This window comes from Nicrophorus vespilloides, unplaced genomic scaffold (genome assembly GCF_001412225.1).
Source record: "Nicrophorus vespilloides isolate i.1.1-1 unplaced genomic scaffold, Nicve_v1.0, whole genome shotgun sequence".
Lineage (NCBI taxonomy): Eukaryota > Metazoa > Arthropoda > Insecta > Coleoptera > Silphidae > Nicrophorus > Nicrophorus vespilloides.
Genome location: NW_017098891.1, coordinates 51219 through 66888, shown reverse-complemented (window position 1 = coordinate 66888; position 15670 = coordinate 51219). Strand labels below are relative to the sequence as shown.

The following is a 15670-nucleotide window of genomic DNA, read 5'->3' as shown; positions in this document are numbered from 1 at the left end:
AGTGATTCCCAAAGTGGTCTATATCGACCCCCAGGGGTCTATGACAACCTGCAGGGGTCTACGTCAGCGAAAAAAAAAATTGGGGGTCCATGAAATGAAAATGGGGGTCCACGATAGTGGATCTCAACCGGTGGCAATCAAAATCCCGACAACCATAATCCCGACTATATCGAAATCTCGACTGTATCAAAATCCCGACTGATATGTATCATGACTGATAGCTCATAGTGTTTCATTGTAATTATTTTATTCATTTTTATATTATAATAAAGATAATTTTAAAAATTCGGTTAAACGCCAATAAGTGCGTTACAAACAAATAAACACCTATTTCACCATTTCAATTTCCTTCTTCGCTCAAACGGATTTTAATTGCAATAATCAATTAAATCGATTTATAATAGCGCAAGGAGACGATTACTGTAATTAAATATTCGCAGTAGGAAGAAGCACTGATTTAACAATCAATTTTCAATTATATTTTATACAAATTTATTATTATCCCCATTTAATTGACGCCATTTCTGGTGATTTTTTTGCTCTACGACCGTCGGACTTTCAGATAATTATCCTACTCGAAGTTAACGCAAACAACTTTAATTAAAGTTTTAGTTTTTGAACGTGGTTAGTTTGTTTGTTTTGATCCACTGACTCGTTTTGATTCGTTGCGTACCAATGGGACGGACGCAACTACTTTACATATCGTTTTCGACACGTGAAGTCTCAAGGAAGTTGAGTAAATCTCCTTCAGTACACCGCACACCGTGTCCAGATCGGTTACTTACATTTATGTGTTAACAAACTCAAGTTTAAAACAAATTATTAATGATACGTTACGTTTTTCTAGTATTATGAAATTCGAAAAAGCCAGCTTCCTCAGTTTCAAAAGTAAGTTCTTAATTAATTAAACTATTACAATATGCACTAACTATATTATAATTTATTAAAAGAAAACAATAATTAGATGTTTTAAAAATAGTTTTTACATATCGTCCTTCTTTAACCTTCTTTGTTGACTCTCTTCCATATGTATACAACATAAAATTATTTAGAAAAACAAGTGAAAAATTCCTTGTTTACATACCCAAAAATATTGGCAACACTGATCAAATTACATTTAAATTACGAGAATATTTATAATTTTCTATTGATCAAGATTCCTGATTAATTATATTTATATTAACAGATATTACCTACTAGATCGTTACTTTATGGTATTCAATGAGATGTTGGCATTTATATGTATGATAGCGATTTTATCGAAAGATAATTCAACCAAGTACAGATTTGTACTTCGACCTATTTCATATTGATTGGAATTTTTTTTTATATATTTTATACATTATAAAAGAACACAAAAAATTCTTAAATATATTGAGTAATTAGTTTTAATTAAATATTAGAGGAATTGAGATAAATATAGAAATTATTATAGATTTCTAAATTTTATTATTTAGCAACAAGATAAAAAAGTAGATTATCTTTTAGCAATGCGAATAGAAAGAGATAAAAGCAAGGACAAATTTTGGTCCTAGAAACGTTCTTTAACGATGTGTGAAATGCGAATGTCAAATTTATTTGCGAACTTGAAGTAATCGTGTAAATTCAGTCACGTCAAATAACCGCAAAACTGTTACTCTCTATTAATCAATCACAAATCTATGCATGTCTTTCGCTATAAAAGGCCAATTAACCGACTAAATTCAAATCGTAGACTTGTTGTTCCACCTGCGACACGATAACATCTAAATGGCGGTAAATAAATTTTCGCGCTCCGCATTTCTTTGGCCGAGACAAACTCTAAATCACGTTCCAGACCAAAAAAAAATAAACACTCTTACACACACCATTTAATTTATTGCAATTTGATTGGGTCGACGACGTTTTGCCTTGCTCTCGAAAACAAAGAAGCTCTCTCGGGTGGTCCTAACGCATTCAACGTTGCAGACTTTCTCCAATTATTTGTAATTTAAAAGAAGTAAGACAAAATGCCATTTGATTTACATTGGGATAAACGCTCTATGACTTCAATGATAAACTATAGTTGAATTGATTTATTTTGCAAAGGAGATAAGCTTGTGGAAGCGGTTTTTTCTGCAAGGCGTAATAACATGAAGTGTCTTGTAATTATATGCAATTATATTGATATTTATTATTACTGGAAATACAGTATATCATTAATTACGGCAAATTCAATATGTTATAAATTAAGTGTGTGTATAACATTATCAGATTGATTTTCATTCATTACATTCTTTGCATCGGCTTCACGAGAAATAGCTGTTATTAGACGTAAAATAATAATCATAAGGCTTCATGATCAATAGTCCAATCGAATAACTATTAATTGCCAACTATTTTCAAGCATGAACTATGAAAAGATAAATTACATTATTCTCAATAAGGAAGAACATTATTATTTTCACTCAAGATCTTAACTATTTTCACATGAATATTAAATTCTAGATAATCTATTGTACTTTTTATTTTACGTAAAATTAATTTTCTTTAAACTTAATGTTAACTTATTGTGAATATAATGTAACTGATATAATACACGTGTTTATCAGATATAGCGCAGTTATGTGATGAGTAATCGTATACACTGAATTCCCAGGATAATATCTGGATGAAAAATCGCTCATGTATGGCTGGTTGTAAACATATTTATATACATTATATACAAGTTATATGGATGCAATTTAATACTACGAAGCTTGTCATACACGAGTGGACTTCTGTCTGGTTTATTTACATATTTTATTTAATCCACAAAGATCAGTATTTTGTATAATTTTTGATATTAAAGTATATAAAATTAGTTCAAAATGTAATGATTATTTATCATATGTAACAAACTTTCCAAATATCTATCAAAAATATTCAATTTTCGTTAAGTGCTTTAGCAAAAGCAAGATGTTACAATTGAAGCTAAAAATTGCCAAAATAACGGATATTGCTACATTTTACTAAGTAAAATTTTTATTTAAAGAGTGTACAACAATTTGTTTCTCTTACGACCTTCGGGAAACCCATCTTGCATAACTGTTACATGAGAATCAGTGCACGCAAATGCAGTCATCATTTTCTAATGTCAACTTTAAATATCTATTAAAAACAATAGCTTTTAACATTAATTTACTTTGCTTTTTTTTATAAAATTACTTAATTATATTTATATTTATGACCTAAAATTGTTGAGTAATTTGTAAATTAATTAGTATTATTTTTTTTTCAGATTATTGGAATTTTGAATTTGCAAATGTAAGTATTTAACAAAAGTTTATTAGTAAGAAATATTCACTATTTATTTATTAATTAAATTAAAATTTCTACTTTGTTTAAATTCAAATTGAAAACTGAAATTAATTAGTTAAAATCAATTCAATTTAACCTAATTATTTTAAAAGATATATAAGTTATCAATAGTTTAAATTTTTAGATTATTATGATTTTTTTTTCCTTGTTTGTTCTTGAAAAATTACCTTTGCAGTAGATTCAACTGAAAGGAATGAAATTGTTCTTAATATGATTTTTTTAATAAGTTATTTTATACTTAAAAAGTTGAAAGTTCATCTAGGTTTAGATGTAACTTTAGAAATGCGTATTGTAATTTCTTTAGTTATTTGCAATTTCTTGTGTAATTTAAAAACTTCACAATATGCTTTCTTCATAATTTCATTAGTTTTTTGAATACCAGATGTAGCTTTAAAAGACGTAGTTAGTTTTTGCTTAGTAAATCTAGTTGAAGCGTAAGAATCCCGTTTCATAGTAAATGTAGAACTATTCTTGAAGTTCATCTATAATTTGTTCATCCGAATTTATATTCAATTTTTATAATATTTTTCACAGGATTAAGTTAATTTACTTGTAAATGAAATAAAGCAAATGAAATTTTCTGTTACACTTCATTAATTACAATAAAACTGTTTTCGAGGAGAAATCTTAATAACTAATAACATTACTTAAAATCCGTGTAATGACTTGTGGATTTAATCGCACGTGTGAACTTGCATAATAAATGAATGAATGCATCGACGTCCGTACATTAAGTTAGAAAATTAATGGACTTCGAACGAAGATCAGCGCATCAACGAGTTTTTCCCTCGTGGAAGGCCGACAACGAAAAGGTTCCCACTTGATAATGATAAATAATTAAATTAATTAGAGAGACTTTATCGATTATTGCCAAACGATTATTATTGCATGCTTTGTATGTTTAATAGGGCAATCCTTATTAGCGATTTTTTTCTACCTTATCCCCAATCTTCTCAAGACATATCATTGCGATGATTTATTGGGAAATAATTGCAGAACTCACGTTTTGCGCTTTTTTTTCATTATTCCACCCGCTGCATGCGATGCGAGGAAGAGAGATGTGGCAATTACTCTTCAACATAATAAGAGCGATTTCCTATTCGCGTCTCCATTTGCGATATTAAATTGCAAATCGATAGTTGATCTACATGATTCGTTTTTTTTTTCTCATTTTGATTTGTTTTTTCTCTTCATTTTCGCTTATTTCTCACACTTTCGCTTTCGCGAAAAATCTACTATACTCTCTCTGATGGCGCACATGCTGTTCTCTATATATTCTCAAGTTGAAGTGCACATGCAGAAGTCAAATAGATTATTGTAATTAAAGAAAATTGCTACCTCTGAGGTAAGCAGGCTTCCATTTAATGTCAACTAATTAACGAAATAACCACGTGCTCCTTCAATCGTTCTCTTTGATAACGTTCGTAATGAGAGTGGGATCACTTTTACTTTTAGAACGGACGACACTAGGAATGATCACATTTATTTGAAGGTAATGAATACATTACGCCTTTACGCCTCTTTTTTTTTCTCTTATTTTTCACCATTTTCTAAATCAATATTGTTTATGTCGTAATTTGAGTTAATTGAAAAACAATAACAGCTTATAATCCATTCTTCATGTGTGCTTTTTTATATTTAGTATTGGCAGGTAACAAGCGCATGGGCGTCTATAATTATTTATAGCTTCCACAATGAAATATCTATTCTCTATTATAATTCCCTTAGAATTTTTGCTTAAAGGACGTGTGAATTATGAAAACGTTGCATAATTCGATTGTTGTGCAATATTTAAATATTTATGGATCATTGCGCGGAAATAAATTATGTTCGCATATATCACGTCAAATATAATAAATGATCGGTCATTCTAATGCAATCCGTGTTACGTATATATGTAATCCGTGGTCTAATTAAATCAAATGATATATCGTTTCCAAATAATTTACCAAAAGCGGGAAATTTATTCCTCGATGCATAACGCGGCCTTCGGAGTAATCCTCCTACGGTTTAGTGCACCTGTCTGGAAGTTCTTAAACGCCTCCTTATGAAATTACCTTAAGCAAATCATCAGAATACAATATGTAAATATACTACGTACTTTACATAACGTTGTTATTTTTAATGAGATTGACTTTTAGTCATAATTAATCGGCTTAGATTTCACTTCAATTTTATAATTAGCATATCAAATTCAGTTATTGACATTTGTTAAATTAATATAATTCTATATCATTTATATTTACAAAAGCAAAGCATACAAATAGTTTTACAGGGTGTCCCAAAATGAACTGATATTTTAATATTTTATTTAAACATATTTTTTATTTGATTATTGATAATAGTTTTGCTTCATTAGAAAGTAGAGGCATGGAGATTATGTGTGATACAAAACATTTGACAAATGACTGCCTCTGTCTTCGCAGCACATGTTCATAAAATTTTCACCTTGACTAACTGCTGGGAAATTTCGGGAATTTTGTGTTAAATTTCATCTTTGATGTCCTCAGTGGTTTACGGTTTATTGATGTACATTCTAGTCTTAAGAGTATCCAAAAGAATTAAGTGTAAAGTCAGATCACTTTCGACATAACATGATCATTTATTTTATGTTGTATTTATGCAGTAAAGGCTTCAAGGGCAGATTGACATGTTACATCATCTTGTTGACACCACATGTCTTCCACATCTCCAAAAAAAATGGTGGCAAATTTAAAATGTCAGTTCTTTTTGGGACACCATTTAGTATACTTGATATTGATTACAATAATAAAGTTTTTGTTAAACAAGTTGAAGTCTAATTGGATCAAGTCTTAGTATGAATCTTATTTGATACTAAATTTCAATAAAAAAAAATACATCTTCTATAATAAACTGAAAAGTTTAATAATTCTATATGAGAATATGTGGATGAAATATTTGATTATTTACTAATTTTTAATGGCATTAATTTGAGGTAATGACTATAAAAAAATGTTTTGTCGATAGATTATTTCAGACATTGTAACAAAGTTGAGTTAAGTTTAATGTAAATCTATAAATTATTCTTGATATGTAAAGATTACAACTAAGGAGACAAATTAAGTCTAAACAAACATTATCTGCAGTTGTAAATATAATTTGCAAGTATGATGTACCATTGTTCATAGTTTAATTCAAATAGGAAAAAAACAGTAAAGTATGCAGCTCTATTGTTATTTGCTTAGAAGAGTATGCAAATAAAGTGATTTTGTAAAAAAAAAACGTAACATTCATTTCTTGTAAGAAAAAGTAATGTAATAGCCCAGTGCATTCCATACAACCGGATTTAATTTTAGTGCAACGGCCTTTTTGAATGTATAATATATATAAATCAGTCCGTAAAAGGTCGATATTAATGATCAATCTAGAATTTAATTTATTTTATTTCATTTACATGTTCGATCTTTTACACATATAAATATATAAATACATGTCTCAATATATCTGAGTGTGTTTTTTTAGTCCAATTGGCCACAGAGTAAAATCTTTGGATGTAAAATTTATGGACTCGGTTTACAGTTATCTTTCCAGTAAGTGCCGCCTTAATTGTGGCAGTGGTCTTTAAACCTAATTAACGTCAAATTAAAACGGATCACCTTTGGGTTGCCCTGCATCCACGGTTTTTCTGGATTCAAAGAGCGCGCTCGTGTTGTCTGTATGTATATGTATATATATTTATGTGTGAGTGTGTATATGTGTATGTGACACATGGTTTTCTCCTACAATCTCTGTCCATCATTAAATCTAATAGCGTGTGTAAATCATTCCAAATGCAAGCAGACTGTTTTTACTAAATATGGCATTAATGATTGTGGAAAGTAAATTGTGATTAGGTTTTCCAATTGAGCAGTAGCAGCAGTTTCCACGTTCATTTACGAATTCGTAATTTTCATTATGAATCGTCCAGTATCTTTCTTGATTATTTATTGGTAGTCCAGCTACTGGTCAGCCGCTCCCCTATTTGTGAATTCCGTTTGATCTCGTGTGGGTGCAAACAATGCGAAACCATTTCTTGTAGTATATTAGCAAGAAGTTGCTTTTGCTTTTTTTTTATCAGATGCGCGCAATTTCGTTTTCGTTTTGAATGGCGAACGTCTTCAGCGAAGTGAAATACGTCGACTCGATTGAGTGGGATGAGCAATTTCCAGATCTGAACGTGATTCCCAATCTTTGGTGTCATTTGCTAGGTATCGAGAGAGAATGTAAACGAGTTTTCTCTTTATTTAATTGTCACTGATTGCGCTCGGTACGACCACTTTAGGGGTATTTACCTGTCCGACAATTTTCGTTCGGAGAAACTTTATATTTTGTATTGAGGATTTCTATTTGTACACACGTCTTTCTTAATATATCCATAAGTTTATTTCGATATTTCCACTTTGTAATCATTTCTTTTAACCTATTAAGATTAAGTAAATTCGTGATTTTGAACGCGTCTCGTGCATAAAACATTCGCTTAGATATGGAATTTATTTGCAAAGTCTTTCAGTTAATGTTCCCATTCATCTTTTTCTTTTTATTTACTTACACGTTATAACTCCTTCTGCCTGTCCATTCATTTCCTCACTTCCACACCTAAACCTTGTAATCATTAGCCGGTTTCTATCCACACCATCCTTAAAGATGAAGGTAACGCCCTGAAAACGTGTACCTTTTTTAATTAGGGCTTATACCTGCTTACCTCAATAATTGGCTCTCTTGCGCATCCCATTTTCTTTTTCACCTTTACCTCTTTGTCCATCATCTCATCTATCTTTCATTATTTTAATAATATTTTACAAATTCTATATAAGTATTTAAACTGTAAAACAATAACATTGTACATCGCATAGTGCGAGTAATCAGTGCCACTAATATTACTGCTTGAAACCGTACTAATTGAGGACCTTAAAACCAATAAAAACGATCTTTTATGTATAAAAAATAACGGCACTATGCGAGTTATTAAAATGTATAACAATTTTAACGTTTTAGTAACGAATGGAAATAGATCAATGATTCTATATTTCGTACTTTTATTTGTGTTTTTGGAATAAATATTAATGTTTTTATTACTACTAAAAGATTAAACAATATTTATTCAATAATCATTAATGGACGAAAATATCTAAAGGTTTTCTTAAACTTATTTTAGTTTATAAGATTTGTTTAAGCAATTTAAATATTTTTTCTTCTTCATATAAAATGTTAGTCTTTGATAGATCTTTATTTTTTCCTTTAATCTATTTATAATGTTTCGATTAGTTTCGAAAATAATTAGAAATGTAAATATTGATTAATTATTACTTGTCATATTATCAAAACAAAATATTGGATATTTCAACATTTATTTGAGTTGTTACATATTTGAAGATTAAAATTTAGAAATAGTTCTATACATTTGATCAAGTGATACCCGGATTTACGTATTGAGTTCAACATGTGTGAATAATAAAATGAAAATTTTAATTTGAAAAAGAATAGTTCTTTGAAATTAGTTAGGTGAAAGTTCGAGCGCAATCTTAATTTTGGTCAATGTAATGAAGCAGCGAACTGGATTCCTCAGTAATTAATTGGACTTCAGCCAAAACGTTGCAAGGTCATATACCAACTGTTCAATTTGTAGTTACAAATATAAATTGTAAATACAGACATTGTATGTAATATAATATAAATCAGTTTATATTAATTAATATTTATATAAATAGTAATTAATTTATATAACGTTTTGATGGAATTTCTCAGACGCTATGCGAGTAACGATGATATGAAAGCCTGTGCGAGTAAGGTAATTTAATGATAAACTTTAGATAACTTGAGAATTATTAGAATCATATTAGAATAAGAAAAAGTTTTATTGTAGGAAGTGATGTATTTGTAATATCAAATAAGCTTTATTTGTTCATTTTGTGTAGTGCAGTTGAAAGAGATTAATCGCCACTCTGCAGACAGATAGCGAACATATCGAATGTATTTATTATGATGATTTGATGTCTTATCTGGAGACCTCTGCGAATGTTCTCAACAGGAAAGTGTTGTCTATTGGGTTGTTCAGAAAAACGAATGGGTTGTGCATCTGGCAGATAAAGTTGGCACTCGCTCGGAGGTAGTAAATATAGTTAACACTTAACAAACGAAGGGATCAATAGATTTCGCGTCGTTTGTTCCTCGCTCGTCGCTGGAGTAAACGTGTTATCTGCAATCAATTAAAACATGTGTTATGTGACCGGCCTTTGGCTGGGCAACCATTCAACTATTTATATAATAATTCGTATGTGTTTGTGTGTATGTCGGTGTGCTTTTGCCGGCTTAGATTAAAAGGAACGCGCGTCTCCTCTAATCGGTACCATCCAAGAAGTGTAACTATCTCTGTAGCATGCAAATGAATCGGCTGGGCCGGAAGGGCACTGACACTGAATCACATTGCTTCAGCACCACCACACTAAGTGCCACGAGATAACTCTTGCATTCAGATTCAGTATTTGGCTGAGAGGTATATATCATTGTTTCGAGTTAGTTAGTGTTCTAGGTCACACGCGGTCTTGATTTACTCGACGATCGCATTACCTAACAGACTTTTTTTCCACTTGCTTCACCTTGTGCGAAAGATTTATATACAGTTTCTCCGGTAGCTGCTCCCAAAATTCCTCCAACTATACTCGATATATAGTTTGATATATCATCGCAGCGTGTGCATACAGTAAATCACGCGTGCAACAATCCAATCGGCCATTGTGCATTAGCATCGTTACAAATAGTTTCCTTTCCTCCATAGATCACACATAAATCGCAGGATCATTTTATTTATTACTCTGCGTTATAATTATCAATAAATCTCAGTGTATATTATATTATATACAAAATATCAGCGTGATGCGCAAAACGAACTAAGAGGTGCGTCCTCTGTACACGATCCAAGTTTTTCCTTAACCGAACAACAACAAAAATATATACAAACTCTCGACGTTTCCCTCGATTCAAAATTTAAAAATTAAATATCCCAGATGCAGAAGTAAAAGTTTCTTATTAAATGTTACCGCATTGATATATAGACGTGCAAACACATTTTCATTACTCAAATGCCAAAAATAAATTGTAAAACCATTTTTCTTCACAAACATTTTTTCACGTTTTAAACATCATTTGTATGCTTTTGGTCTTCATAAATAATGAAAATATAAATAAATTATTCAATCAAGGACCACCTGGACCACTTGTTTATACGAAATTTAACCTAGATCTTAATCATGAGTTCATAATTTACACATTTCGGAATAGCGTTTATCTCAGTTTGTTCTAAGCCTATTTTTGGACACATTTACGTACATTTCTCATTTATAAGAAGCTCAGAAACAAAATATGTTGTTTGCTATTTTAATTGCCCAATTAATTTAGATAAAACTTAAATTACTTAATTTCCTTCATCATATGAGGAAAACCAACATATATATAAATAATATTTAATTAACACTACAAGTATTGTTAGAAACAGGAAATAATAATAATAATTTTTATATTTGGACTGTTTTCATCTTTATAGAATATCCAGTTGTTTAACCTCATTATGTGTTATTCTTTATACAAAAAAAATCCATTATATTTCGAATAATAAATTTGTTTTAGTTCTTCGAAATTTTTAATATAAAATACGAAACAAGACCAATTTGTAATGTGAATAATGTGCTCTATAATTTTAAAGGAATTTTGCTCTTCTCCAACTATTTTTTAAGGTAAATCTTCTAATGTAACTCTTAAGTATTTTATGATTTTTTTTTTAACATTGTATTCTCTGAGAACTGTAACGGAGTATAATAATTTAATTTGTATCATGACTTCAATTTAATGCAATGATTCTAATAACTATTAACATTTATAGCAAAAGTGAAATATTTGTATGATTTATATAGGAAATAAATATACAATGTAGTAATTATAAAATTGATAGAATTAGAAAACGCAATGAAGCATAGTTTATATTAATCAATAAATTGTAATAAATTCAAATAGAATCGCACAAAAATAAGAATTAAAATTTTATATAAGAAATTTTCAGTTGTGCAATATTCATTATTATATAGATTTGATAAGCCTTTACTAATAAAGTGTATCTATTTAAGGGTAAAAATCAAATCTATTGTTAATTTAATATATTGACAAATAATAACGGCTTACAAATCGTAACTATTTGGCACTTTATTCCTCCTCTTCATATCCACCAATTGTCTAATTTGTATTCTTATCCTTGACATTTAAGTTAATCTTTTCGAGATTCTCGAATATTATTTCGATGAATCAGTGGTTTTTGTAGGTGGTTGCATTGTATCAGTTCCATATTAACTCGTAGAAAATATAAAATCTTCTCATCATAACTCATAATGTTTATCCACATTGTATAAAAACATAAGACATAAAAGACAGTCAGGAATACTAATGTAGTCAGTTATATGAAATTGTTGTGGTACTTGTGATTTGATATTCGAATACTATGGACATAGATGAAATAGAATAAAGTATGAATCATTCAATTCGACATTGAAAACAAATATTACATTCAATTACAAATAGGATATGTGTTTTCGGTGAAAAAAATTGTAATAGGAATTGAATCTCCGTTCTTATGCGAATGTTCTCTTTTTGGAGCGGATGTACTCCAGTCTTCCTCTTACAGCGAGGCATTAAACCGGCGAATTGCTGTTATGCAATAAAGTATTGCAGCGTTCCTCTGAACCCATTGTGAACATTTTGAGATAAGTGAAACAATGGACAAACAAAACTGAGCTATATTATGCACATACAAATACACTCGGCGGCGAGTACTTTTTTTTATTTGTGTGTGTGTGTGCTCTCTTGTTGTTGTGTATAACTGCTAGTGGTGCGCGAACTTCTGAAGCGTTGAGGTCGTTAGTTTCGAAAGTCAAATTAGCGAAATAAATAAATAAGGTGTACATGCATAAAACTAAAAAAACGTCTCGCAATTAATTTCACAGTGAAACCGCGGTTTCGGATTCTTGCAATAATCTTTCTATTTGATGTTTTGCAAATAGTTGCGAACTATTATGGTATAGCCGCGTGTGTAGATGGCGGTTGTTTATACGTCGAGGAGGATTATAAAAGGCAAGTTTTGTAGGTTGTCAACCTTGATGCTTCACCTAAGGCCGTTTGCATTCATTACTAGTTGCCAACACCCCGGCTGTAAATTTTATAATGCAGATGCTCGGATACAGTATTTATTAACGACTGCAGTAACTAGTTTACTTTTATAAGTAGTTTGGCTATTGTCTGTAAACTGCAGAAAGGAACGAAACGAAAAAAAAAATAAGAGAGGAACAACGAAAATAAATTAAAAACCCCATCTACATTAATCCGTTCCTCCATGCAGCTCGAAGTTATTTCCCATGAAGTTTCTTGCTTGTTATAATTACGGCCGACTTTTAATGACGGCTCGTCCTCCCTCGTCCTTCCCGTGTCGCTCCATACACGCCTCCGATTTCAACCGTCGTGTGTATTAAATAAGAGACAATTATTACTTTCCTGCTAAGATGTACACACTTTCTTCTGCACGGTATCAATTTCGTTTAAGAAACGGATATTTTTGGATGTTCTTCAATCAGGTGATTCGGATTATCATCCAACTCGCTAAACGGTGACAAAATGTTGTTTTATATAGAGTCTGTAGATGATAATTACATTACATCAAATCGAACAGATGTCGATAATTCCAGAAAGAGAATGGCCTCAGAACACTTGCAGACAGGAAACATTTTGTTATATTTAACGTCCACTCATTATTCCTATATTTTAACAACGTAATTAATTCAGAAGCAGTTAATATAACCGTACATTTTGCTTCCAATACAAATAATTAAACGGCTCCAAGATTGTATAATACGTTTACTTCATATATGAAATATTCAATCAATTTAAAGCAACTCAACCGTACCAAAGAAAATTCTGTATAAAAACATAATGTATTTATGTAATCAGTAATTAATTTTACTTTTCAATTAACTGTACATTTTATACCCAAAAAAAAAGATTTATTATAAATGTTAACTGAATGGTATAATTGACTAATCATATTTTTATTAAATTAGCTACGATTTTCACATTCTAACTAGCGTGAAATCTATTAAATTATATGCATTTTTACATATTTTTTTTACATCAAATACTTATTTAAAATTAACCATTGTTTGAAACCATTTTTTTTAATTAAACCAATTTATAAGAAATTTAATTTAATCAAAATAAATGTACAGAGTAAATATTTTTGCTAATTTGAATATTATCAATTATAAAAAATAACCACTGTGCATGTCAACAGTTATATTACACATAATAAATGAAATATATTTTTTTCTCGAAATTAATAAATATATAATTATTATAGAAAATAATATGTAAAAGTGACAATGTATTTATATAAATATATTATTATGCTAACATTTAGTTTCACTTTCACTATAGTAATTATATCTAAAAGTAAAAACATTATTTTATAATCAAACAAAAAGAAAAACTACGTTTTCGCATAAATAAATGTATTAAATCTAAATATTACATTTTATATAAAATAAATTAGATTTCCTTTACAATGAACATTTCTTCTCTACGTCTAAAGGGAAATGCGCAAAGGAAACATTTTCGTGTTTATTATTTTTCAAAAAACACACTTTACTTCCGCGAAAAAGAAATTACGTAAACGACAAATACACTGTTATTTCTTGTAGCGTCTCTTTTCCTAGCATCTTCCGTTAATTGCAGGTTTATTAAAGTTTTCTTCTTCTTGTTCTTAAAAAAAAGTTGTTTGTTTGATGTTTCTTGTATGTTTTAAATAATTATTCGTATGCGCAACAATACCTTTATTATTGTTATTATTTTGGTTTAGGTATTATATAACGGTGCATGAAAATAGAGATGAATTTTATATTGTAGTTTAGAAAAGAAAAATGTATTATTATTATTATCTTGGGGGAAGCTTGAAAGTGGGGTGCATACAATGTGAAGGGTCTCTTATACCCTTAGGCATTCAATTTTTATGTCCAAGGTTAAACGTGTTCAAGGCCAAAAAAGAAAAATACGCGCCGACGTACCCTTTTTATGTTAATGCTAATTATAGCTTTAACAAAAATCGTGTTCAAGCATAAAGTTATTCTAATTTATAAATCCGTAATCACAGATAATTGACGATTTATTATAACATTTAATTATTTGAAACGATAAATTTAATATAAATAATAAAATTTAATAAAAAATATAGATAACAAAAAAATAATAACTTCATTCTTTTAATAATAATAATTCAATAATAGTTAACTTAAATACTACTTAGATGTAAATTACGCAATACTTGTCAAATACATGACAACTTGTACGAGTACTTGACAATATTTTAGGAAGTGCAAGTAGTTTTGAATCTAACTTTGGTAGTTTTGCCGTATTAATTATGACTTATTTGAAAAATATTTTTTATACAATTGTTTAATTAGTAATAAATATAAATAATAAAACTGAAAAGTACACGACCTTGGCATGTGGTTGTTGCTTATCATTATAAACACGTCAGGATGGCCGAGTGGTCTAAGGCGCTGCGTTCAGGTCGCAGTCCACTTCTGTGGGCGTGGGTTCGAATCCCACTTCTGACAATAACTTTTTTTTTACTCGCGTTCAGAAATTATTTGACTGTTATATCGATATGTAAAGTGTGCTTTTTACACACACACGGACTATATTCTTCCAATATTGCGTTCATTAAAAACTTTATTGCGCAGACATTACTTTAAAAAAATAAATAAATTGGTAAGCTTGAGTAGGAGTAAATACGTGTGCGACTCGCTTACGAAGGTAATTAACGTCGTCTCTCATTATTTGTACATTTGGTCATTTACAGGTATGAAATTTCCGTGACGCAATTTGTGTTGTGTATGAACTATGTTTAACAACGACAGCAAATTTTACATTCGTTCGTTTGCCTTGTTTTTTTTGAAAACATGTGTCTACTTTTTGTTTGAAAAGTTTGTGTGTGTGTGTTTCATAATTTTGGATTTATCAAGTATAATAGGTTTGTAATTAATTAAAACTAAATAATCTATAATTTCTGAATAAAACTTTTATTTGTATGATATTTGTATAAATAAGTAAGAAGTAATACAAAGCTCTAATGTCCATGGGAATGGACTGAATCTTCTGTAAGTCTGATTACTTATTTAAACAAAAGTTACTTTCTGAAATCCGTGAAACTGTGAGTACTCAATATTTTCTTTACTTAGTCGTTAAGTAATGCTAATGGATAACTTCAATACGCCTCAATTACAGCTTAAATAGAGACGTGTGAATAACTGTTTTTGATCAT

General features: G+C 29.8%; 1 protein-coding gene and 1 non-coding gene across 2 annotated transcripts in view; both read left to right on the top strand.

Moving 5' to 3' along the window:
• Positions 1-771: 771 nt before the first annotated feature.
• Positions 772-15670, top strand: part of LOC108563469 (dentin sialophosphoprotein) — a 65597-nt gene continuing 50698 nt past the window's right edge. Inside the window, exons 1-2 of the mRNA XM_017922150.1 lie at positions 772-888; positions 3239-3264. Coding sequence (XP_017777639.1) covers positions 852-888; positions 3239-3264 — 63 coding nt within the window. The 5' untranslated portion in view covers positions 772-851. The remainder of the gene's footprint in view (positions 889-3238; positions 3265-15670) is intronic.
• Trnal-cag lies at positions 14880-14963 on the top strand. The gene has a single exon. It is a non-coding gene; the product is annotated as a tRNA-Leu (tRNA).